Source organism: Sus scrofa, chromosome 1, assembly GCF_054392235.1.
Source record: "Sus scrofa isolate SSC_HxYL_T2T_F1_AM1 chromosome 1, Sscrofa_HxYL_maternal_Yorkshire_Landrace_v2.0, whole genome shotgun sequence".
NCBI classification, from domain to species: Eukaryota; Metazoa; Chordata; class Mammalia; order Artiodactyla; family Suidae; genus Sus; species Sus scrofa.
This window is the reverse complement of record NC_139383.1, coordinates 12366333-12392216: the sequence shown is the minus strand read 5'-3', so window position 1 is coordinate 12392216 and position 25884 is coordinate 12366333. Positions and strand designations below refer to the sequence as shown.

General features: G+C 44.4%; 1 protein-coding gene and 1 long non-coding RNA gene across 4 annotated transcripts in view; both read right to left on the bottom strand.

Moving 5' to 3' along the window:
• CNKSR3 (CNKSR family member 3) overlaps nt 1-25884 on the bottom strand; it is a 99638-nt gene that overhangs the window by 35354 nt on the left and 38400 nt on the right. For 2 of the 3 annotated variants that reach the window (XR_014844338.1, XM_021086603.2), the window contains exon 2: nt 7478-7641. The exons of the other annotated variant lie outside the window; for it this stretch is intronic. Coding sequence is in view for 1 of the 2 variants with exons in the window: in XM_021086603.2 (XP_020942262.1) it covers nt 7478-7641 (164 nt within the window). In the remaining variant the exon portion in view is untranslated. The remainder of the gene's footprint in view (nt 1-7477; nt 7642-25884) is intronic. 3 annotated transcript variants of the gene reach the window in all.
• On the bottom strand, nt 731-6373 carry LOC146405930 (uncharacterized). The gene is made up of 2 exons (XR_014844354.1): nt 3965-6373; nt 731-3668 (listed from the first exon to the last, which is right to left on the bottom strand). It is a non-coding gene; the product is annotated as an uncharacterized LOC146405930 (long non-coding RNA).

Sequence of the window (25884 nt, the reverse complement as noted above, 5' to 3'; positions counted from 1 at the left end):
CAAAAACGTCTCCAGGGCGTTCCCGTTGTGGCTCTGCAGGTTAAGAACCTGACTAGAATCCATGAGGACGTGGGTTCAATCCCTGGCCTTTCTCAGAGGGTTAGGGATCGGGTGTTGCCATGAGATGTGGCATAGGTCACAGACATGGCTCAGATCTGGCACTGCTGAGGCTGTGGTGTAGGCTGGCAACTGCAGCTCGGGTTCGACCCATAGCCTGGGAGCGTCCATGTGCCACACCTACGGCTCTAAAAAGACAGAAAAAAAAAAAGTCTCCAGACATTGCCAAGTCCCTCTTGAGGCCACTCTCCAGCCCATCGCCTCTGTCATCTCTGAACCACCTCGTTCACTGCTGTCCTCCACACTTGGACGTGGGTCTGCGAGAGCTGGGCCCCGTGTCTATTGCTCACTGCTGCACCTCCGGGAGAGCAGACGTAAGGCAGCCATGGAATGGATGGATTTCGAGACTCACACGGAAACAGAGCAGCACTGACTGAACATCGATTCACCTGAAAGGTAATTTCTGTCTCATGTGCGTCTAACCTCTGCTCTTTCTCAACAATGTTCGACGTACTTGGGGGCTTTTCAAAAATCCATTTTATGGGACAATATCACCCTAGATGACTCCCTTTTAGATAAAGAACAAATCCCAAGAAACAGCACGTAATCTGAGACGACTTTGGGGGAAGGAATGACTTTCAGTATTCAACTGCTTGTACATGTCCTAGGTTGGTTTTGTTTTCTTTTTGTTTTTGTTTTTGTCACACCCTCAGCACACAGAGGTTCCTCGGAGGCCAGGGATCCCATCCAAGATGCAGCTGCAGCCTGTACCACAGGATCCTTAACCCACTGCGCTGGGCCAGGGACTGAACCCACAGCTAGGCAGCAACCCCAGCTGAAGTCGGGTCCTTACCCCACTGCGCCACAGCGGCAACACCGTGTTTCCATCATTTTTTAGCAAAAAGTGAAGCTATTTCTGCGGTATATGAAACTGTGTCAATAGCATCCCACAGCAAGAATGTGGTACCATTGAAAAAACTGGTGATACTACAAGGCCAACATCACTGAACACTTTAGGCCAGAAACTGGGCTCAGTGCTTGGCAAGTATCATTTCAGGGACAGTCTCTGAAGGTGGAAATGATATTAACTCTGTTTTGCAGGTGAGGAAACTGAGGCACAGAGACACAGCCGGGCAGGATTCCGACCAAGGCACTCTGCACGGAGGGCACAGCTTTGGATCACCACGCTGTCCAACACAAGGCCAAGTGATGAGACAGAAAACAGGCTGGGCACTGGACAAGGCAAAGGCAAAGTGGCCAGTTCTCCTGCATCCAGCACAAACTAAGGAGTTGCTTAACTCCCCTCACTCTATCCTGTCTGCTCCATCCCCTCTGCTGTGTTAGAAGCTTTGTTCCCTTCAGCCGGCCTCAGCCATCTCTGACCGCACCTTCTGAGAGGCCAGCGGGCTTTCTTTGGATCTGATCACCGCTCTTGTCCCTACTGAATCTAGCCTGTCCCTCTGCTCCTCCTCTGTCAGAGCCCCCCATCTCTACTGCCTCAGGGAGAGGCGAGCCATGTCTCAAAATCAAGACACATGGAGCAGAAATATACCAGGGGGTCTTCTGCCAAGAAGAGCAGCGCTAAGTAGTGATGCCAAAAATAAAAGAGTCCTTCAGGAAAATATTTCTGACTTTAATTCGATTTTATGGGACCTTTACATGTATGATGCATGTTGCTGCTTAGTAAAATAAAAAATAAGTTTTTAAACATTTTAGAGAGTGGAGTTTCCGCTGTGGCACAATGGGATCAGCAGAGTCTCTATAGCTCCAGGACGCAGGTTTGATCCCCAGCCCAGCACAGGAGGTTAATGGATCCAGCATTTTGCGCAGCTGCAGCGTAGGACCCAACTTCAACTCAGGTCTGATCCCTGGCCCAGAAACTGTACATGCTTCAGGACAGCCAAAAAAAAGGAAAAAATAAATTAATAAAAATTCAGACAGAAATTTTGAAAAGTGAAGAAAAGAACTTCCGAGATGCATGAACTAAAAAACTGCCTTCACAAGCTTTTTTTTTTTTTAAAAAAAAAAAAAAAGTAAATTTCATAACAAAAACGAGTCTTTGGTATTAACAGTGGTGTTCCATCTAAACTTGATATTCATTCATTTTTTTTTCACTGTCATTTTCTGTAGACCAAAATAAAGTCTTGTCTTTCAATAGAAAAGACAAAAATAAAAAGATGGATTTTCATCATGGCATTTTTAAATTCAGAGAATCAAAGACTCACAACTGAATGGATAAAGAGCCACATGACACAGCCTGTTTTGAAGGACTTGCGACTATGATTAAAGGGAACTGTCCCCTTATTGAGTTTATGACTCAGCCTGCCAACTTACATGAAGAGTTCTAACTAAAAGCAGGAAATTCCGCTTTCTGTCACCAAGGTCACCAGGAGTTACTTGGAACTTTTATTACCATACACATGCCTTAAACTCAAAGAGGATTAGACGCATTTGAGTGTTACAAGAAATTTTAAACCTCAACCTTCTACAAACTCATCACTGTTAATATTCAAATAAAGGAGTGTAGCGTATTAATTGGTTCTTTGCATTTCCCCTCGGTTTCTATGATTCTTTCTTAACTCCCTCAAACAAATCACGGGACTAGAAAGCTGGAGAGATGTAGCTCTAACACATTATAATTTAAAAAAGAAGTAAAGAAGGAACAAAGTAAGGAGGGAAATTCCTCCCCTTCTATCCCATTCCGACAGCAAGAAGAGAACAAGAAACTGATTATATCGGCTCCAAAGAACCTCCACTGCAGAAACATAATCAGGAAAGGATTATTGACTTAAGTGCCTCACAATGAAAGACAGTAAATGAATCATTTCTCAGACCAGATTTGATTATTTTCACTAATCTTCTCCCTAGAAATCTGTCTCCTTCAGAAACTGATTGATTTGAGAGAAGGTATCAAGAAGATACAAACTAAGAAATGAATTTCCAAAGATCTAGACATATACTAACAAGCACCTTCCCCGAGCCCTCCCTTCATTAGAAGTTAGCGATCAGGGGCCAGTTCCCCGCCTGGCAGACACAGGAGACAGGAAAAAAGGAAACAGCCAGAGTCACAAAGTGTCCTCTGGTGTCACAAAGTGGAGACATTTTGGCTATGGACAAATCCGACACAACCCCTCTGCTACTTTCTTTTCCTGCTCCTGCCAGCTGTCTGTGATCTAAGGGGCATGGGGGTTACAGAGTGGCACAGACACACCATCAAATCCATTTTACTAACTCAGGTTAATGAAGTTTTAGTCTAAGAAATACACTTCACAGTTTAATAACCTCAGAAGCAAGATCAAGTTAGGTACAAAAGGCAAAGGTTCCTCTTCCGCCAGGATTTCTCCCCATAACAAAAAGGGTAACATTTTTTTACTTGTTGCCTCGGCTGGGTCATGACGATCATCTCAGGGGTTACGTGAGTGCAGAGAAGCACCCTGGGCAGGTTGTTACATGACGGGTATTTCGCTGAAGCCCCCATGTAGGTGGCACCACTTCATATGTGTATGGATTCCACCTTTGTTCCTGCTCTCAGCCCGCTTAGGTCCCGGCCATGGTCTTCAGGAAACTAGGGTCTGGTTGCTCGGGCAAAGAAAATGGATTTTACAATTATACTTTATTTTTTGTTTTTGTTTTTGTTTGTTTGTTTGTCTTTTTGCTATTTCTTTGGGCCGCTCCTGCGGCATATGGAGGTTCCCAGGCTAGGGGTCTATTCGGAGCTGTAGCCACTGGCCTACGCCAGAGCCACAGCAACTCGGGATCCGAGCCGCGTCTGCAACCTACACCACAGCTCACGGCAACGCCGGATCGTTAACCCACTGAGCAAGGGCAGGGACCGAACCCGCAACCTCATGGTTCCTAGTCGGATTCGTTAACCACTGCGCCACGACGGGAACTCCTACAATTATACTTTATTACTCTCTATACCACCCTAGAGACCAAGGCTGTCCAACAAAACTTTCTGCAATGATGAAAAATGTTCTCCATCTGCACTGTCCAAATACGGCAGCCACCAGCCATAACGTAACTCTGTGACTAAGGAATTGAATACAATCTCATTTTAAATACCTTTTTTTTTTTTTTTTTGTCTTTTTGGGGCTGCACCCACGGCATAGGGAGGTTCCCAGGCTAGAGGTCTAATCGGAGCTGTAGCTACCAGCCTACACCAGAGCCACAGCAACACGAGATCCAAGCTGCGTCTGCAACCTACACCACAGCTCACGGCAACACCAGATCCTTAACCCACTGAGCAAGGCCAGGGATTGAACCCGCAACCTCATGGTTCCTAGTCAGATTCATTTCCGCTGCACCACAACAGGAACTCCAATTATTTTAATTTAAATAGTCAACATGTGCCTAACAGCTACTGGAAAAAGCAGCTCTAGAGCCTATCCCAGTTACCCTCTGCCACCCAAGAGGAGAAAAACTGGGCTCTGCTTTGGAACTCAATCTGGGAAGTGGTCCTGGTTCTTCCTCAGCATACAAGTCACTCTCCAAAGCCACACCAGCCAGCCAAGGTCACCGTTCACAAAAGGTAGTGTCCTCCTGGCTCTCTATGCAGGACCGGCTCTTTGGGGTCCCCCTGCTCACCGGTTTGGGAATCTTCATCAATAGCTGGTCCCTGTTTTCGCTTCCTCTAGATTCTATCTACCCCTTTCTTTCCAAAACTCTCCAGTGGTTTTGCTCTTCCCCCACCCCCTCTTACTTCTAATTCTATTCATTTCCCGTCCATCCTAAAGGCAACATCCACTGAACTGTTTACATGAACATGTCTTTTATAATTCGGGAGACAACCGCACACACATAGAAACAGTGCAAGGCCTGGACTGTTCAAAGGCAAAAGATGATCACCAATTCAAATATACAAACATCTACATGGCATGCATGGATTAAACAGATAGTATAACTGACCCATGAGCTACAATACGAATATCTTAGAACAACTCTACATGTAGTAAAAGGCATTGAGTGATTAAAAAAAAAAAAAAAGACGAGCTTCAAGGGAGATTACAGCAAGGCCAAAGATATTTTAGTCAAATGCTCTAAGACCCTCCCCAACTCAGAAAAGGCACCTTCATTTGAGAATCCTCCCACAACCCCCTGTCGAATGCATTCGCTGGCACTCTGCTCTGCACAAAACATGTCCAGAATGAGTCTGAGGTCAAAACGTTGTCTCCAAAGGAAATAAGGAGGAAATTGTAGGAGATAAAATGCAGCTTTAGGTTCTGGCATGTGTCCAGCTTTGTTCACTTTAGTCTCATATTTTAAGAGGTAGAGAAGGGGGAAAGCAGAGAGGCAGCTGTTTTGTTAATTATCCCACTGGAGGTACACAACCTGCCCCGGCCCACCCTGCCTCCTCCCCTCCCTCGTGGTGGATTTCAAAGTCATTTACCTGCCTTCAAGGTCTGACCACAGAGTGAAACGGATGATCAGAAATAGCAGAAAAGGCCAAAAAGGTATGTTCCCAGAAAGTGTACTGGGAATAAACACAAACATTGTCTTTCTGTACGAACAGTATACAGTTTTCATTATAAACGGGATTCAGACAACTTCTGGGCAGCACACAACACAGCCACATCCAGGGCAGCGTCACCGTGCAGATGGGGAAAACAGACACCACCGTTTCCCTGGAGGTCACGGCGCCGAAGTGTGCAGCAGAGTCAGGATTAAAATGCAAAAGGCTGCCTCCCGGGCCAGCGCTCACCCCACGTGGCCACAGTGTCTCCCTGGTGGCAGTTCATTTGTCACCCACAAATAATTTCCCCATGACTTTCCTAAACAAGAGGAGCACATGTGGGAGCCGAAGACGGGCCCTGTCCATTTTAAGAAGAACATGCACCAGGCCGCAGGAGTTATATAATCAAGGGAGCGCAGACCAGCCACGGCGAAATCCTCGGGAGAGCATTCTTTCCCACCCTTCTCAGTGATGTAATTGTATATTCCCCTGGCTCAGGTTCACAGCATAATGAAACCAGCCTGAATGCTGCCGAGTGGGTCTGAATCCTGCCAGTGAAGGAAGCAGCATTCTTCACATGGCACAGCAGACGGACGTGGATCCCACTCTGTGCCAACCAGTTTATAAACACAATGCCCTTACAGGTGTTTTTAGCCCACACCTAAAAGGGCTCCCCACACGGCCACTGGTGTAATAAAGAGTCAGAACCTGGCAGGGTTGAACTCACTCATGTTCAAGCCAAAACTCAGTCATCTGCAAGAATAAGTTCACACTTTTCCCTGGTCTAGCCACCATCTCACTGGTGGATTATTTCAAGCACCGGGCTTTGTTTTTGAAATAGCACAAATATCTGTGCTAAAAACCTGAAATGCTTTTTATAGTAACAAAAACAGACATGGAAATCTGAATCCATTTGTCATTTCAATGTAGAACACACATTCATTCAGAACCATCGTCATCTTTTTGTTCTTTATAAAGGATAAGAAAATAAAACCAGGAGCTCCCATGGTGGCTCAGTGGAAACGAACCCAACTAGTATCCATGAGGATGCAGGTTCAATCCCTGGCCTCACTCAGTGGGTTAAGGATCTGGCGTTGCCGTGAGCTGTGATGTAAGTCACAGACACAGCTCAGATCCCATGTTGCTGTGGCTGCGGCGCAGGTTGGCAACTGAAACTCCAACTTGACCTCTAGCCTGAGAATTTTCATATGCCACAGGTATGGCCCTAAAAAGCAAAAAAGAAGGGGAAAAAAAGGAAAGCATGAAAAGAAAAGAAAAGAAAAGAGAAGAAAAAAGAAGAAAAGAAGAGTTCTCGTCTTGGCAGAGTGGAAATGAATCCGACTAGGAATTATGAGGTCGAGGGTTTGATCCCTGGCCTTGCTCAGTGGGTTAAGGATCCAGTGTTGCCATAAGCTGTGGTGTAGGTTGCAGACACGGCTTGGATCTGGCATTGCTGTAGATGTGGTGTGGGCCAGCAGCTGTAGCTCCTATTAGACCCCTAGCCTAGGAACCTCCATAAGCTGCAGGTGCAGCCCTATAAAGACAAAATAAATAAATAAATAAAATGAATCAGAACTCTTTCCATAAAAGGTAAACTTTTTCTAAAGGACAAAAGAGCAAATATTTTAGGCTTTGAGCAGACAGAGGGTCCCTGTTACAACTACCTGACTCTGCCACGGTAGCACAAAAGCAGCCACAGATAACATTTCAATGAATGGCCATGACTGTGTTCCAATAAAACTTTATTTATAAACATAGACAGTGGGCCAGATTTAACTTGCAGGCCATAGGCCGCCAACTCTACTAGCAAATGATTTCTTCCCTTCTGATATTATTCTCAGCTTATGCTGTACTTCAACGGAGGGTTAAGAAAACGTTGATCAACTCAAGTGCAAAACCACGGAGACTGAAAAAGATGAGCTTCTTAATGACATCATCACAGTACAGATCACCTTCCCCTGAACTAACCAGTGCACAGAGAAGGTCGACAGCCTCCAATACAAGTTCCTGGTGTCCAATTCGTGTGACACCCAGCTCCTCAAGATCCTGATGGGAAATCTGTAGCAGCTGCTCTCCATTTATCTTCTCCCGTTCAAACTTGTGGACGTACTGCTGCAGGCAATCATCTAACCCTACCAAAAAAGCAAAAAAAGTACATTATTGGCATTTTGTTCCTTTACCTAAAGAATCACCCACATTTAAGTCAACCTCAGGAACTGCCAATTACGCTCCACTGTCAGACTGTCTACACTGCATGCATTCCCAACCTGGAGGACACCTTTTATTTTCTTAAACAGATTTTAACTGCGCAACTTAAAATGTTCAAATGGATCCAGCACAATTTTGACATTTCCTTTTCTGCTAAAAGAGTACACACTAACCCCTGCTGATTCGAAATGCCAGTTATTGACACTCGCCATAGGTTTGTCTGTTTGCCAAGCAGTCTTCCTCTAGGATACCATCCTTCTCTAGCCCGTGTGATCCCAGTGGACCTGCCAATCAAGATGCTTTGCCACAGTGATTGGCCACCATATTCTATTTCTCAGCCAATTGTAGGTTCAGAGATGACCATGGGACCAATCAAAATCTTCCCTGATATTTGATATATAAACATAGGAAGACAAAGGCTCTTTTTTCCCTTTCCAATTGGAAATCATAAATATACAACCTTGCAGATGCTGGCAGTCATTTTTCTGATCAGTTTCTTAAAAATAAATCCATTTGAGAGAAACAAAATGCCCTATTAAAAATCCCACATCCCTGGATCTAATCTTGCTTAAAGGTACTTTTACACCCCAGAATTTTTTACTTAAAATAAATTCCCTTCTCAGCTTAAGCTTCTCTGGTTTGAGTTTCTGTCCCTTGCAACTGAAAAAGTTCTGATGAATACAGAAACCAAAGGAGAAGTACCAGCAGTGGTACCAGAGAAAGGCAATGTTAAATGAGTTAGCTTATGGGAATTTTCCCAGGTCAAATACCCCTGCCAATAGTGTTGTATTTCAATGCTCTCCTACAGTGATTAAAAAAGGTGAGCCTAAAATAACTTGGAATTCTTCATTCCTATATAGCGAACTCTCTGATCAACATGTTTTAATGGTTTTACTGAAAAATTTTACACTGAACAATTGATGTATTTAAGCCTACTAATAAAAGCCACCTTAGTGTTTTAAAAGTCTAGATTTATATAAGTTCAATCCCCACACAAAAAAAATGAAAAGTCAATTTAACTAGAACAAAGTACGTGGAAAGCATGGTGTGCCCTCCCCACCCAAACACGCACACACACACACACACACACACACACTTCATTTACTTCTCACGAAAGCTCTCCATGTGGGCACTTACTTTTGGCAATATTACATTCCTGGATCTCAAAATCTGGGCACTAGGCTAAATAATATCTCTGCCCCACACACTTTCACCTTTTGCCTCCTGATAAGATATAGAAAGAGGAACACTGTCCTGATAACTGTTCGGGGCTATCAATTCCAGGAAAAGGAGGTAAGAATTAATTAATTCTATGAAAACTAGTTGAAACCAATCCATCCTCCCTGAAGAGACATCCGTCTAGCAGAGGGGTGCTGTCACACAGCAACAAGGTTGGGGACACGGATATAAACCCAGCTCCACTTTGATGGCCTTGAGCCACAAGTGGCCTCTGTGGTATGTGAGTCTAACAGGCAGAGGGGGCCACACGAGTCAGCACATGGGGCTGTCTGCACAGACTCCACCTGCAGTGGGCAACAGTGATGAAGACCAAGAGCTGAGGAGAGCGCCTCACTACTCTACTCCCATTTTACAGATGACTAAGTGAAGGCTTGTGGGGGCTGCAGAACTCATCCACAGTCACATAGTTGGTAAGATGCCAAGAGGGATTTTGTTGGCCATTTTCTTCAGCTCGATAGAGAAGAAAGGAGCTTGAGTTCCAATCACAGTTTTTTGACCCAAGCCCTATCCTTCTGCATTTTACCCAGCGAATCTGGGATTATAAAAACTCCTTTCTGAGCATCTTCCTAAATAAGCAATAAGGTCTAATTACAAAACAGTTATTAAAATCATGGAAAGCGAGAAGTGCTGAGAAGGGACTTCAGATTTCATTGAATCCAAATATTGGGAAAGTATGAACAAAAGATGAATTACTGTGAATTTTACCCTAAATCACTCAGCCAGTTTTTTTATCTTAGGAATATATTTTATTTATTTATTTATTTTTATTATAGTTGAGTTACAGTATTGTGCCAATTTCTGCTATACAGCATAGTGACCCCGTCATATCTATATATACAATATTTTTTTCATACCATGTTCCATCGTGTTCTACCCCAAGAGACTGGACATAGGTCCCTATGCTGTACAGTAGGACCCCACTGCTTATCCATTCTAAATGTAGTAGTTTTCATCTAGCAACCCCCAAACTCTTGGTGGGAATGTAAATTGGTACAACCACTATGGAAAACAGTATGGAGGTTCCTCAGAAAACTAAACATAACATATGTTAGTTTTCTTTAATCTTTTTTTTTTTTTTTTTTTTTTTTGTCTTTTTAGGGCCACACCCACGGCATATGGAGGATCCCAGGCTAGGGTCAAGTCAGAGCTGTAGCTGCCAGCCTACACCATAGCCACAGTAATGCCAGATCCAAGCTAAGTCTGCAACCTATACCACAGCTCACAGCAACATCGGATCCTTAACCCACCGAACGAGGCCAGGGATAGAATCTGCATCCTCACAGATACTAGTCAGATCTGTCAACCACGGAACCACAACGGGAACTCCTTTTAATCATTTTTCAAAGTTTTATTGTGGTTTAGTTGATTTTCGATGCTGTGATCATTTCTGCTGTACACAAAGTGATTCAGTCATACATGTACCCACATCCATTCTCTTCCAGATTCTTTTCCCACACAGATGATCACAGAATATTGGGTAGAGTTCCCTGTGCCATTCAGCAGGTCCCCAATGGTCAGTCACTGCCTACACCTCAGTGTGCACATGCCCACCCCAAGCCCCCAGTCCATCCCTCCCCCCTTCACTTAGCCAGTTTCAAACCAGATCAAACCAGTATCTTTACAATCTCCTCCCCCCCAGAATGTTCTCTTCCTTTGCCTATTTTTAAGCTTTAAGAAAGCTTTGAGTTTGATAGAAATTGCTTGCTGAAAGAATTTTTGCTTTAATTGGTTTTTAGTTTTTGCTTTTATTTGTCATAAAAGTTTAATATTATACATTTAATCTTTGTTATGGTTGAATGGATTGTCCTCCAAGATTCATACACTGATGTTCTTTTTTTTTTTTTTTTTTTTTTTTTGTCTTTTTGCCTTTTCTAGGGCCGCACCTGCGGCATATGGAGGTTCCCAGGCTAGGGGTCTAATCAGAGCTGTTGCTGCCAGCCTACGCCACAGTCACAGCAATGCCAGATCCGAGCCGCATCTGTGACCTACACCACAGCTCACGGCAACGTCAGATCCTTAACCCACTGAGCAAGGCCAGGGACCAAACCCGCGACCTCATGGTTCCTAGTCGGATTCGTTAACCACTGCACCACGACGGGAACTCCTGAAGTTCTAATCACCAATACCTCAGAGCATCACAGTATTTGGAGGAAGTGTCTTTAAAGAGGTGATTAATGGCAAAATTATTAAAGACATAAACAGCTGGCTATGAAGGGTGATTAAGTTCAAATGAGGTCCATACAGTTGAGCCCAAACTCAACACGACTGTTGTCCTTCTAAGAAGAGGAGACTTACATACACACAAAGGCACTGGGAGAAGAAGGTACCTACGAGCCAAGAAGAAAGGCCTCAGAAGAAACCATCCCTGTGGACACTATGATCTCAGATTCCTGGCCTCCAGAATTACGAGAAAATTATTTCCTGTTGTTTCAGCCACCCAGTCTGTGGTCCTCTTTATGACAGCCCTAACAAACCAACGCAAACCTAATAACATTTCATTCCGTATTCATCCACATGTGATAAACTCCTTCCTAAAATAAACCCAGTGACCAACAGAACTGCAATTCATGTTTATTGTGCCAAGCCAGTTCATTGCTCCAAATACGAGAATAAAACTGAGAGATTCATTATAATTTTCACATGCCAAATAAATTAGTCAGTTAAAGTGAGGGAACCATGTACAACGGCTGTTCATTAAACGTTATCCCTGAATAATAAATAGAAACAAGATGAGGCCAGATTTCTCTTTAACTGTGGAAAGTTTCACTGAAGAAACAGAAAAAAAAAAAAATCTGGCTTAAGAACATTAAAGAAAAATTTTGGACACAGAGAAGAAGGTTGAGATGAGAGATGTAATGAGGATTCTGGATAGGATGGGAAAGAACCCAAGAAAAACAGCAGAACATTTGCCTGTAAAAGGGCCAGAATCTCCTTGAGGATTCTGAGGAATATAAATGATCTGACTGCAACTAATCAAAGATCCCTGAGATGCAGGAGAATTACCAAGTAGAAACACCACAGTGTTACCCACCCAAATACAGAATCTATAGCGGCCTGAAGACTTTCCCCTGTGGAAGCAACCTAAACGCCCATCAAGAGATGACTGGATAAAGGGGATGTGGTATAGACATACAATGGAATATTACTCAGCCATAAAAAAGAATGAAAATGGCATTTGCAGCAACATGGATGGATCCAGAGATTATCATACTAAGTCAGTCAGCCAGAGAAAGACAAATATCATGTGAGATCATTAATATGTGAAATCTAAAAAAAACTGATACAAATAAACTTATTTACAAAACAGAAATAGATTCACAGACATAGAAAACAAACTTATGGTTACCAAAGGGGAATTTGGGAGGCAGACTGGGGAGGGAAAAAGTAAGAGTTTGGGATTAGCAGACATCCACTACTAGGTATAAAATAAACAAGCAGCTACTATATAGCAGAAGGAACCATATTTGATATTTTACAATAATCCATAATAGAAAAGAATCTGAAAAGAATAGAAATATATGTGTGTGCATGTACGTGTATGACTGAATCCCTGCGCTACACACCTGAAACTAACACGACACTGTAAATCAACTACACTTCAATAAAAAGGAAAAATAAAAAGGCTTTCCCCTCAAGGGACACGTATATCGAATACACTAAGTTTTAAATAGTATTGTCCCCAGTTTTATTATCCTAATACATGATGGCCTATTGTTCAGTTATCCTATTGTTTAGAATACAATTACACATTCATAAACAGCCAAATCAAACTATTATGCAGTTCCACAAAGGAGGGGAAAATCCCCGATTTCAAAAAAACTGGCTTTAGAATTTGCAATAAACCACACACTTTGTTAAATTTGCCGTTCTCTGCTTCAAGGAACATAGAGACCGTCTAGCAGGACCGAGAGAAACACATAATTAAACAAAATTAGATTAAACACATTCTATTTACACAAATCAAATTAAACACGTAATTCCATGTGAAAAGAATCGTGAAGGAAAAGACATTCCCACAGGCTGGAAGCCGCAGGGAGAAACAGCCCCCAAGCCTGGGAATAATCCTACCCTTTCAAAGAAACCCCAAAGCCAAAAAGGAAGAAATGAAACATTTTACGGTTGTAAAAAATACTATTTTATGATTTATATCAGAAAGCAACAGAGCAGTGGTTAAGGGCCTGAGTTCCAATCTCAGTCTTGCTTTTTCTTGCTATCTGGATACCTGGGGCAAGTTCCACAGTTGGCTTATTTATGAAACAGAGATAATATTATCTGCCACAGGGATCTGTAATGAAAAGTATTAATAGTTATGAAGAACTTAAACACGATGAAGCAAATAATACCCCATGCATTTTGTTAAATGAGGAAAGAGATTGATTCATTTCCTCGAAAGTGTTGAAAACAAAAGTTGCCTGAGAGACACACAAACTCCAAAATGCTTAGGTAACCCCTTCTGGAACACAGCAAATTGGATATAAAGCAAAATCTTAACAGCCTTTCTTACCACCTTCCCTGCAAAGTGTCCCCAGATTTGGAAACTTGCCATTATCATTGACCCCACCTAAAAATGTTGAGGATTTACGCCAAAAAATAAGCATCATGAAAGAGTCTTCTTTTTATCTATTGCTTATTCTCCAGCATCTAGAACATTGTTGGTACACAACATTTGTGAAAGAAATAAATGAATGTACGAGAAAAACAAAGAACTTCATGAATAAATATTCATGTCATACCAACACACAAGTCACCTGATGCTATTTTCCCACGCAAGTGAGCCACGAAAGGTAACAGCAGCACCAATTGTGCTATCAGTTAGGGTATTTGTGGCAAGTTTCTGCGTTTCTTCGAGATGAAAGGAGGGCATTTCCACATTGAGAAACAGAATAAACTAAATAGAACCCCCAAAGTCCGATCTTTGACAAGATAGATACTTGCCCTGTACTAAGAATTAGCTTTTATTGGAGTTCCCGTCGTGGCGCAGTGGTTAACGAATCCGACTAGGAACCATGAGGTTGCGGGTTCGATCCCTGCCCTTGCTCAGTGGGTTAACGATCCGGCGTTGCCGTGAGCTGTGGTGTAGGTTGCAGATGCGGCTCGGATCCCGCGTTGCTGTGGCTCTGGCGTAGGCCGGTGGCTACAGCTCCGATTCAACCCCTAGCCTGGGAACCTCCATATGCCTTGGGAGCGGCCCAAGAAATAGCAACAATAACAACAACAACAACAAAAAGACAAAAGACAAAAAAAAAAAAAGAATTAGCTTTTATTAATTAATTCATCTCTCCAGAACGGGGAAGCCTAGTGATGCATGAAGACTGAGAAGTGAGAGTCGATGCCTCAGTGCTAAACCTCCAGCGCTATTCTCTTCCTATTTTCTGTACGAGACTAAAATCAGATCGTTGACTGGGTTAGTCTGTTCTGGCAGGTATAACTTTGAAGAATTTCCCAAAGCTATGCTCTCCACCTGTAGGCTCAAGTCAGCAAAAGCTCTAATTCTGCAAAGACAGTGAGACCCGAGATGTTCTTACAGCCCTTCACCATCAAGCACTTTTGATCATTAAAGTATTTTTCACCAGAGGGGCTTTGTTTTGCATTTAAGGAAATGTTTTGATTCAGAAATCAATCTAGACATTCCTGCTGTGGCACAGCAGGTTAAGAATCCGGCGTTGTCTCTGAGGCAGCTCAGGTCTGATCCTTGGGCCAGCTTAGCAGGTTAAGGATCCAGTGCATCAGAGCTGTGGCTCAAATTCCATTCCTGGCCTGGCAACTTCCATATGCTGAGGCTGCAGCCAACAAAGAAAAAGAAAGAAAGCAAGAAATCAGTCTAGCTAAAGCGTGTAGATTCCCATCTCATTGAGGACTTTGAAGGGCCACAAGCGACAGAGGCTGCAAACAGGGTTTGGGTGTGCCTCGCTCTGTGATGAGGAGAATCAAGCACAGGTCACACGATTCAATTTAATGGAGCCATGGCCACACACAAGCCACTGAACTAGGGACAAACCCCAACTGCAAAGGAGAGGAGGACAGAGTAGGAGGCCAGTGCTGATGTTGTGAACCAGAGGGATGGAAAGAAGACCTAGGCAGGACATGAACACCGAATTATATTGAATGTCAAACCTAATAGTCTCGGCATTCCCAGCACGTTTAAAAACAGTAAATGGCGGAACGCCTGCTGAGGCTCAGCAGTAATGAATCCGACTAGGATCCATGACGACGAGGGTTCGATCCCTGGCCTCGCCCACTGGGTGAAAGACCCGGCGTTGGGGTAAACTGTGGTGTAGGTTGAAGATATGGCTCCGATCTGGCATCGCTGTGGCTGTGGTGTAGGCCGGCATCTACAGCTCCAACTCTAGCCTGGGAACTTCCACAGGCGGTGGGTGTGGCCCTAAAAAGACAAAATAAATAAATGAATACAAATAAAAATAGCAAACGGCAAAGACCTGACCTCAAAGCCCTTCAGCCTTCTCAACTTACTGATACTCTTGATCTATATATTATCACATCCCCCCAAATTCAGAAGGGTGGTCTACCGTCCAGACCTCCCACTGTCATTTTATGAAGGGAGCCACCAACCCCATCCTGTGGGGACTGACTTTCTTTTGCCACCCTGTTTAGTTGAAGCCTGTGGGTTTTAATTTAAAAACTAGACCATAAAACTGGTTTAAGTATAGCAATCTGAATGCAGGCAATAACACCATTTGAAACATAGGGTGTACTGACTTTCAGCTGTGTCATTTTAAGGGGTGGAGGAATTCTCTTTGCCTGGTCAGGCCCCGGACTGACTGGCCTTTCCTGAAGAGTCAAAACCACAGTCAGTGTCTCTAGGAAGGAGGGAAAGGAGGAGTCCGAAGGGCAGCCTGAGACAAAAGGAACACCCCGCTGTTCCGCTGCCTTTGCACCTGCTGGGGCCCTGATGGAGGCACAGTTCCTCCCTCTGGATGTGGAAGGACCTCACTTCCTCCCAAGCCTCCTCTTTCTCTGCTGTCAGAATATCCTGTATCCGCTCTGAGGGGAGAAACTGCAGCCATGACCTTCCTTCTTTGGCTCAGGTTCCTCTGGCCTCCCCGCCCATCTCAAGAGGTCAAAAGGCAGCAGGAAAAGCAGCACAAACTGCACACTGAAGATAATACAAGCCCAACCTAATGATCAAAGTGGTGAATTGATGTTTCCGATCAAATGAGGACCAGATCTAAGAGAACTGCTAAAAACATGGTCTCACATCTCCCAACGTTAATGAAAATCACACATTAAATATATATTTGCCTTGTGATTTTTTTTTAATCTGCACCTGTCACATTCAGGCCAGGGAATGAACCTAGACAAAGCAGTGACAACGCTAGATTCTTAACCACTAGGCCACCAGGGAATTCCTGCCTTGTGAATTTTTTTTTTTTTTTTTTTTTTTTTTTTTTTTAGGGCCGCACCTGTAGCATAAGGAAGTTCCCAGACTAGGGGGCTGAATAGGAGCTGCAGCTGCCCGCCACAGCCACAGCCACAACAACACCAGCTCCAAGCCACATCTGGGACCTATACTGCACTTCATGGCAATGCCAGATCCTTCCTTAACCCACTGAGCAGGACCAGGGATCAAACTCACATCCTCATAGATACTAGTCGAGTTCATTGCCACTGAGCAACAATGGGAACTTCTAAAAATATTTCTTACCCTTTGGAAATGCCTATTTCTTCTTCTTCTTCTTCTTTTTTTTTTTTAATGGCTGCACCCGTGGCATATGGAGGTTCCTGGGCTAGGGACTGAATCTGGCCAGGGCTGTGTCCTATGCCGCAGTTATGGCAACACCAGATTCTTTAACCCACTGTGCCAGGCTGGGGATCAATCCTGCACCTCTACAGTGACCAGAGCAGCTGCAGTCAGGTTCTTAACCACTGTGCCACAATAGGAACTCAGAAATGCCAACTTCTTCTATTAGGTTTTATAAAACACATGCTAGTCCAGTAGCATGTGTATATTACTGATCAATATCTATTATTGTGCCCACAGATCATTTACTTATGGGAAAGCATGATCAAACACCTCAAGACTACAGAGCTATACAGTGGCACCTTCCAAATTCTGCTCTCAAATCCACAACTCGACACAGTTCAAACCAGGATTCCTCATCTCTCATCAAGGCAGCCTCGCCCCCACTGTCCTTATTTTGGTCGAGGACTCCAAGGTGTACAGAGTTGTCCAAACAGAGAGTGGGAGCCATGCCCTCCGCTTCCAGATTCTTCATCCCCAGGACTTCAAATCTTCAGGCCTCGGTTCTCTCCAATTTAATGAGGAGTAGCCCTCTCCTAGGTGCCCTCGCTGTCACAGCTGCCCAGGTTTCCACCGTCATCTAGAAACCTGTTGCCATGCTCAGTCCCTTCTTCCTCTTGATTCGTCTGCCACAATCTGACCTGAGCAAAACCGTCTCCTCAACAGACCCCAATCCGGGAGCTTATCAGCAGGGCATTCCAAGGCCTCTAGGGCCTGTCCTCTTCCAAACCCCCCACAGTCCTGCTTTTCTATAACATTCATCCTTCTGATGAGGACGTAGAAGACACCCCTTAGCTGCAATTCTCCCAAAGGAACAAAGGTGGAATTCACAGGTCCGCAAATACAGCTCATGGACCAAATCCAGTCCACTGCCCAGTTGTGCAGGCAAAGGTGTGCAGGAACACAGCCCTGCTCTCCTGTTTCCATACTGCCTCCCGCTGCTTTCGAGACACGATAACAGACCTGAGTCGTAGAGACAGACCAAATGCCCGCAGGGCCCAAAACATTGATTCTCTGACCCTCTGCAGGAAAGGCGTGTCAGCCTTTGGCACGACTCACAGCAGCGAGGAGCACAGAAGTGACAATCCACCTGCCAACTGGAAAAGCAGACTAGACTGAGAACGAGGTAAATCTGTTTTTTTCTTTCCTTTTTGTATTTTTGAAAGAATCGTTTCATATAATTTAAAAGCTGAGAAAATGTTCTCTCCCTCCCTTCCCCAAAAGTCCTGAACATGTTTTAGGAGACCTCTCACAACTTTTTATATCTACTTTACACGCGGTAAAATTCCCTGATTTTCAGTGTACAAGTCGATGAGTTTTGACAAGTGCCTATAATCACGTAACCACATGGCAATCATGATATAAATTTATTTTTTCTTTTTATGGCTGCACCTGGCACACGTGGACATTGCTGTGCCAGGGGTCCAATCAGAGCTACGGCTGCAACCTACGCCACCGCCACAGCCACATCGGATCCTTAACCCACTGAGCGAGGCCCCGGGATAGAACCTGCATTCTCACAGATACAATGTCAGGTCCTTAACCCGATCAGCCACAACGGAAACACCCTAGGTCAACATTAACCATCACCCCAGACTGTCTCCATGTGCCCCTTGGCTGTGTCAGTTCTTTCCCCACAGGCCCTTGCAGCCAACAACCTGCTTTCTAAGGAAGGGAACCTGATTCCTTTTCCTGCCGTTGTCCACGTCCCACCATGCACAGCACTGGCTGAAGCTCTTACTTCCAGTCCTTGTTGGTGTGAACGAACAGGCTTCAATTAAAACTACACACACACACACACACACACACACACACACACGCACACACACACACAGTCCTACTCACAGCTCTGAGTTTCTCAGTCATCCCGCCAGGCTTCCAGTTAACTATAATCTGAAGAAAGGTACCACAACTAAACGCAGTCTGAAAAGTGGGTTAGAAGAACTCTAACTTCCTCTCCAATCTAAAAGTCTACACTTCTCAGTAGATGCAAACTAGTGGACACAGGATGGTTAAACAACAAGGTCCTACCGTACAGCACAGGGAACTCCGGTCTGCATCCCGGGATAAACTGTTAATGGAAAAGAATAATAAAAGAACGAATAGTTCCCATTGTGGCTCCGCAGTTTAAGAACCCAACATAGTTCTGTGAGGATGTGGGTTCGATCTCTGGCCTCAGTCAGTGAGTTAAGGATCCGGCACTGCTGCAAGCTGTGGTCTAGGTCATAGATGCAGCTCAGATCCTGCACTGCTGTGACGGTGGCATAGGCTGGCAACTGCAGCTCGACTCCTAGCCTGGGAACTTCCATGTGCCGTAGGCGTGGCGGTACAAAAAAAAAAAAAAAAAAAGAATGTATATGTGTATAACTGAGTCATTCTGCTACACAGCAGAAATTAACAGAGCATTATAAATCAACTATACTTCCACTGAAAAACATTTCTTTAAGTCTCCACTTCTCTACTCAGTGTATTACCTGTGACTTGCAGAGTACAGAGAAGGAAATAAACTGCCCAGAAACTTAAATGCCAAACCTCCTCTGAGCCAAAAAACAATTAGCAAATGAATGAACTTGGACTTCAGAAAAACTGCCAGGTTTTCTGCCCTGATGAGAGCTGTGAGTCCATGAAGCCATTGCTGAGGCTGTGAGTCCATGAAGCCAACGCATACAAAAGAATGCAGCAACAAATCCAGCCCTCTGTGATTTCTTACAAAAAGCAACAATAACAACAACAACAAACAGTGTTTTGTTTCTAAAGCAAACTCAACACTCTCGCTAGTAACCCACGCCTTCTAAGACATAACGTGCCGTTTCGAAGACATCAGAAGCTGTAATCAAGAAAACAGCCCCTCTTGGGGTTTCACTACAGCAGGAGAGAGTTTATGACTGAAACAGAACTTGGCAAGGGCAAACGTACCTGTGCCAGGATAATTTAAGGAAGTGAAAAGAGGAGTTCAGGGATTCGAGTTACCCAGAAAACAACAGTCAGGTGGACTGCCCTCCTCTGAGGTTTCTGAACCGGTAAGGAATGCAACCCAGCTGGAGATTTTAACCAGAAAACTCGGCCTTCCCAGGGGTAGGTCTGGCAGTCTCCCTACCCCCTCCTCTGCAGACTGCACAGCTTCTGACGCTGGGAAAGACACCCAGCCCGCCATCCCCCAGCATCCGGCGCCCTGCCAGTGCAGAAGTGCCCAGAGTGGGGACAGCGGCGGAAAGGACAGAAGTTAGTTGTCTGCAATCAACTCTGGGGGGAGATATTTATGCCAATGGAAATCACTGAAAAAGAGCTGCCATGCACATCAGGATCAACCAAAGAACTGACCGTCTAGAGAGATGATTGAATTTACAATATAATGAATGATAGCCCTGAATGTTCAGCATCCAGCTCCTTCCCCTGCCCCCCAAAGTATGATGAACTTGGAAGATAACAAGGAAGAGAGGGAAGAAATTCAGCAATCGTGGGTGTCTGAGGATGTGTGTTTGTGTGTGTGGACGCGCCCACAGATGCCCATATAGGTACACATCATAGTTGTTATTAAGCACAAACTGCAAACCAAGTTTTCAGATTCTAAAAACAACAACATAATGCTGCAGATGAGCGCAAAGCATGCCACAAGCCTCTGGCCCAAGAAATGTGTACTCTCCAAGGCTGGCTGTTGTAATTCAGGAACCAAATCACTGTATCCAATTCTGGAAGACTGGGACCAAAGGGGGAGGAGGCACAACATGTGAAAGAGGAGAAGAGACCGTCCTTCACCCAGGAAATCCTCCTTTCCACAGCTTGTTTTTCCAAAACTATCAATTAGACTTGGTCTAAAAACCAAACGCTGGCTACAACAACTATTGTCTACAACAACTATTGTCGCTAGAGCAGGCTTACTCTGAACCCAGGGGGAAATTAACGAGTTCCCTGTACCCACAGCAAGTTTAAGTTCATAGAACTACAGACCGTCAACTCAGTCAAGCAACTATAACCACAACCAATATTACATTTTCAACATCCTACCCTCCCACCCCAAAACCAGGTGTCCATAAAGCCGTCATTCCCCATTTCACCCACCCCACACCCACCATCAGCCAGCACTGATCTATTTTGCCCCTCTGGGTATGCCTGGCTATTTCACACAATGGATTTCCTGTAAATACGATATGTGGTCTTTGGTGATTAACTTTTGTCATGTAGATTAAGGTTCTCAAAGCTCACTAAACCCTCAACACACAGTCTAAATGTTGCTCCCTTGGAGTTCTCATTGTGGCTCAGCAGTTAAGAACTCAACATCGTGCCCATGAGAATGTGGGTTCCATCCCTGGGGTAAGGATCTGGCCGTGCCACAAGGAATGCCGCAAGGTCACAGATGTGGCTCAGAACCACTTTTGCTGTAGCTGTAGTATAGGCTTCAGCGGCAGCTCCAATGTGACCCCTAACCTGGGAACTTCCATATGCTGCAGGTAGAACCATTAAAAAAAAAAAAAGAAAAAAGAAATTATTTTATAAAGGTTACTCTCTTGCTCCAAGCTCTGCTGGCTCCCACTGCACATGCAACAAAATCCACAGCCAGCAAAGTCCGGGCTGGTCTGCCTGGCTCCCGTCCGCCTCTCTCTCCATCTGCATCTCCTGCCGAGTTCTCCCCAGACCACCAAGCTGGACCCTGATGAAATCTAGCCCTTCGGACCTCCAGCTCCTCTCCACCTCAAGTCCTGTCTCCAGTTCCTTCGACCTGGAACGTGTGGGCCTCCTCACCCCTCAGGCTCAGCTCAAATATCTCATCACAGGGAGCCCCTGATGAGCCGAGCAGGCAAAGCAGCCCCATGATCTCTGGTCTGCCCTGTGTCCTATCTATGTCCTTCATAGGACTTTGCAAACCTGTGAGCACCTATGTGTTCATTACCCTGCATTTGCCTCTCTATCTCTCAAACACGGGGCCACTCCCTGGACCACTCCTCACGAGGCAGGGCCAGTGTGCCTGCTCTGTCTCCCTCCCACAGAGGGGCCAGACGATGTCTACAGAGCTTTCTGAGTTACTCAAAAGAAAAAAAAAAAAAAAAAAAAAAACTACACAGAAATATTCACACCAACATACAGCACAAATTGTAGATTTCAAGGGCACATTAAAGAAAGTCAAGGGCCAGAATGAAAGTCACGGGCCTAAGCTCCCAGCATCTTCTCAAACGTGGCATCACGGGATGGGAGGAAAGGCAGGTGAAAACCCTCAAACAAGTCTGCATTTGATGAATACACAGAAGAGTTTTGGCCTTAAGACCTGCAAAATTGATGGCTTCCAACAAATTCTAAAGTCTTGCATGTAACATAAAATGGGATTGGTTTATTGCACCAAATCCTATGGCCAAAAAAGATACCAAGTTTTCTGTGATATAAAATTACAAGAAGAGTAAAGTATAATTGGAGAAAATAAATACATAAATTCCACAAAAGGTAATAGCAAACCGTTAAATGTCATTTACTACATGGCAGGCACCTTTTCAAAATTTAATATGTATGAACGCTTTAATCCTCCCAATGTCCCCCCAAAGTGTAGCATTAATGTCCCACTTCGAGGATGAAGAGCTAAGGTCCAGGGAGGGGAGGTGACCCGTCTAAGGCGACCCGGAGCTCATACCCAGAAGGCTGGCGCCGGGACCTCTCTTCCTCTCCACCACGCACTGCCTCTCCATCCGCCAAAGCAGAAGGGTCACGGATGTCCCTTTAAGGGATCTAAGGCTATGTAACAAGAAATGAGTCAGGGCATCTAAGCCGACTCAGTTTACTGTCTCTGACTGTCATCAGAGATTTTAATGGCAACGCTCGCCCACCTGCACGGGTCGGATGAGAAAATTAAGAAACTTGGGACACCAATTCCTACTGCCTGGTTGATGACTTCTTTTTCTTTTTCTTTTTTTTTTTTTTTTTTTCTTTTTTGTCTTTTTAGGGCTGCACCTGCAGCAGATGGCAGTTCCCGGGCTAGGGGTCAAACTGGAGCTGCAGCTGCCAGCCTACACCACAACCAAAGCAACGCGGGATCTGAGCCCCATCTTCGACCTATACCATAGCTCACAGCCAACATCCTTAACCCACTGAGCGAGGGCAGGGACGGAAAGCACATCCTCACAGAAGCAGCATGGGGTACTTAACCCACTGAACCACAACGGGAACTCCTGATGATGGCATCTTTAGCTGAGGTCCCAAGTTTCTTCACAACACTCTAAAATAAAGGTGAGATGGACTCTGTTTTTTCTAGGAAATCTAAAGTGAATTCTTTTTGAGCTCTTTCACTTTTGAATGTGCTCTAGACACTGGCCTTTTAGGTCAGTGGTCACCACGCAAGGGTAGCGACACACCAATAAAATCTATCGCCTTTAAAGGATTAAATATCTGCAGAATTCACAAAACTCTCTACCTACCTGTATTTCCCAAAGTCATGTTTCAAAAAGTTGAATTTAGAACAAGGCAAGCTACCTCTTGCTGGGAATCAAATAAAAATAAGCAAAATAAAGAGGTATATTTGAAGTTTTCTGCATGCTGTTAGCATTCCAGAAAAAGACAAAGGCAGAAAAAGAGAAAATACTACCAAAAAAAAAAAAAAAGAGAGAGAAAGGGAAGTAGCTAGCAGTGTAGGTCAACACCTACCTGTATAACCTGAGGGCTACAGAAAAACAAAACAAAACAAAAAAGACAGGCACCTAAATGTTCACAGCTGCACTGTTTACAGTAGCCAAGACATGGAAGCAACCTAAGTGTCCATCAACAAATGGATGGATAAAGATGGGATATATATATATATAAAATAAGTAATATATCATGGGTATTATTTAGCCATTAAAAAAGAACGCAATAATGCCACTTGCCACAACATGGATGGACCTAGAGATTAGCATACTAAGCGAAGGTGGTTAGATTGAGAAAGATAAATATTATATGATATCACTTACATGTAGAAGCCAAAAAATCATTACAAATGAACTTATTTACAAAGCAGACATAGACTCACAGACATAGAAAACAAAGGCAAAAGCAGGGGGACAGACAAATGAGGAGTTTGAAATTAACATATACACACTACTATACATAAAAGAGGTAACGAACAAGGACCTACTGTATAGCACAGGGGCCCATACTCAATACCTTGTCATAACCTACAATGAAAAAGAATGCAAAAAAGAATAGAGCTACATATGTATATGTATAACTGAGTCACTTTGCTGTATACCTGAAACTAATACAACCTGGTAAATCAACTCTACTTCAATTTTTAAAAAATCAGCAAGTAAACCATACAAAGAGAGAGAGAGAGAAACCTGTGTGTGGTTTGGTCTCTCATCAGGGAACAGCCCAGTTCACTGGGCTCATGCACTGACTTGCATCTACCAGGCAAACAAAAACAAAAGAAGCACTCGCCCCCCGAGCAGCTCGTGCAAGCACGAACAAGGGTGCTGCCCAAACTGGGAAACACCGTCAAACTGGAGCGTTCTTCCACCATCTGGGACCCAGGCTCTGCCCTGGGGAAAGACTGGAGCACTCCCTGTAGGAAACCTTTGTGGGGAAGTGGGGAGAATGAGGTCGGAGCTGTTCTCCTCCACCTGTATCTTTTTCCAAGGGGAAGGAAATGTGGGAGTGCCACTCTATGGAGAAAGTGAACCGCAGAGAGGAAGAGAGAACAAATAGGATGGGGATGCAGGAGGCAGGTACTTGAAAGGGAGGAGGGAGGTAAAGCTTGGAGGAAGTGCAAATTGGATGGCCACTCTGTTTCCACGGAGAGCCCCAGCGCTCCTTGCTCCTAGCCAATCATTGCCAAGACCAGTCCTTAGGGGAAACAACAGCTGCTGAAATCTTCCAGGAACCACCTACCTCACCCTCCCCAAAGGCCACTGAAGCCTCCACCATCACCCCCAACCACCCACTAACCACCGCCCCTCCCCAAAACACACAGTATTTGACTCAAATCCCCTCTATTTTTTCATCCGCCTGTTTCTTATTTTAAAGAGGCAGAGCACTACCCACCAAACAAAAGCTTTCTCCTAAAAGAAAGACATTTTCCCTAGAACAAAGAGTTCATTCCATTTGATCCAACTTAGATCTATTTGTTTAGCAGCCACTAGACACTTCCCTACAATGCTCATGTGCGGAGGGTTTGTAAATGCCTTTGGGGGGTGGGGAGGGGTCTCATGACATATATGGTCAACAGGTGGTCCTGAGGAGGGCCAGCAACTGGAGATGCCATCCTCTTCTCACGGTCATCACAACAACTGTTGCGTCTCCCAGGCAAAAGCCACAGGTCATATTCCTGAGAGGGAACCACTCAAAGTGATGCTGCAAACAGCTTATGCCTGATAGGAAAATCACACATCTAGAATGGTATTTTTCTACGGACAGAGAGGTACTTAATTTGAAATTTATTTTTATAATTGTTTATCATTTACCTATGTATACCATATATAATACACCATGTGTATGTACAGATACAGATAGATGTGCTGTATTATGTATGCACACATACACACTGTCAACAAGTTGAAAATGACAGCTGTATATACAGAAGATGACCAAGAGTTCCCGGGAGGCCTAGCAGGTTAAGGATCCATCGTTGTCACTGGTGTGGCGCAGTTTCAATCCTTGGCCCAGGAACTTCTGTATGTTGTGGGCGCAGCCAAAAAAAAAAAAACAGAAAACCAGAACCGTGGTTTATATTTAGGTCTCAGAATTTGATTCTTAGAAGGAAGATAGGAAATGCTGAGGGTAAGCACTCCACTAGACGTTCCTCTTTCTAGAAAAGTCTTCTTCCAGATCTTTGCCTGGCTGACTTTCTCAGCTCCTTCTGGTCTCCACTCAAATGTCACCTTTCAGAGAGGTGCTTCCTACCCAACCAGTCTAAAAAGTCCATCTACATGTCCAGTCACTTCTATCATACCACTTTTTAATTTCTTCTTAAGCCACCACTGTGAAATTACTTTATTAGCCTAATATCCCTCTGTCTGGCTCCTCCCTCTAAACCATGAGCACCATGAGAGTCAGGTCCTTGTCTATCTAACCACCTGCTCCAAGAACAGATTCTTGCTCGTAGGAGGCGCTCAGTAACTAACTGCCAAATGAATGAAGAATGAATGCATGCACACAAAACAACGGGAGGGCGTGAGCAAAGAACGAACACACTGCAGATCCGGACTCAGACAACCTG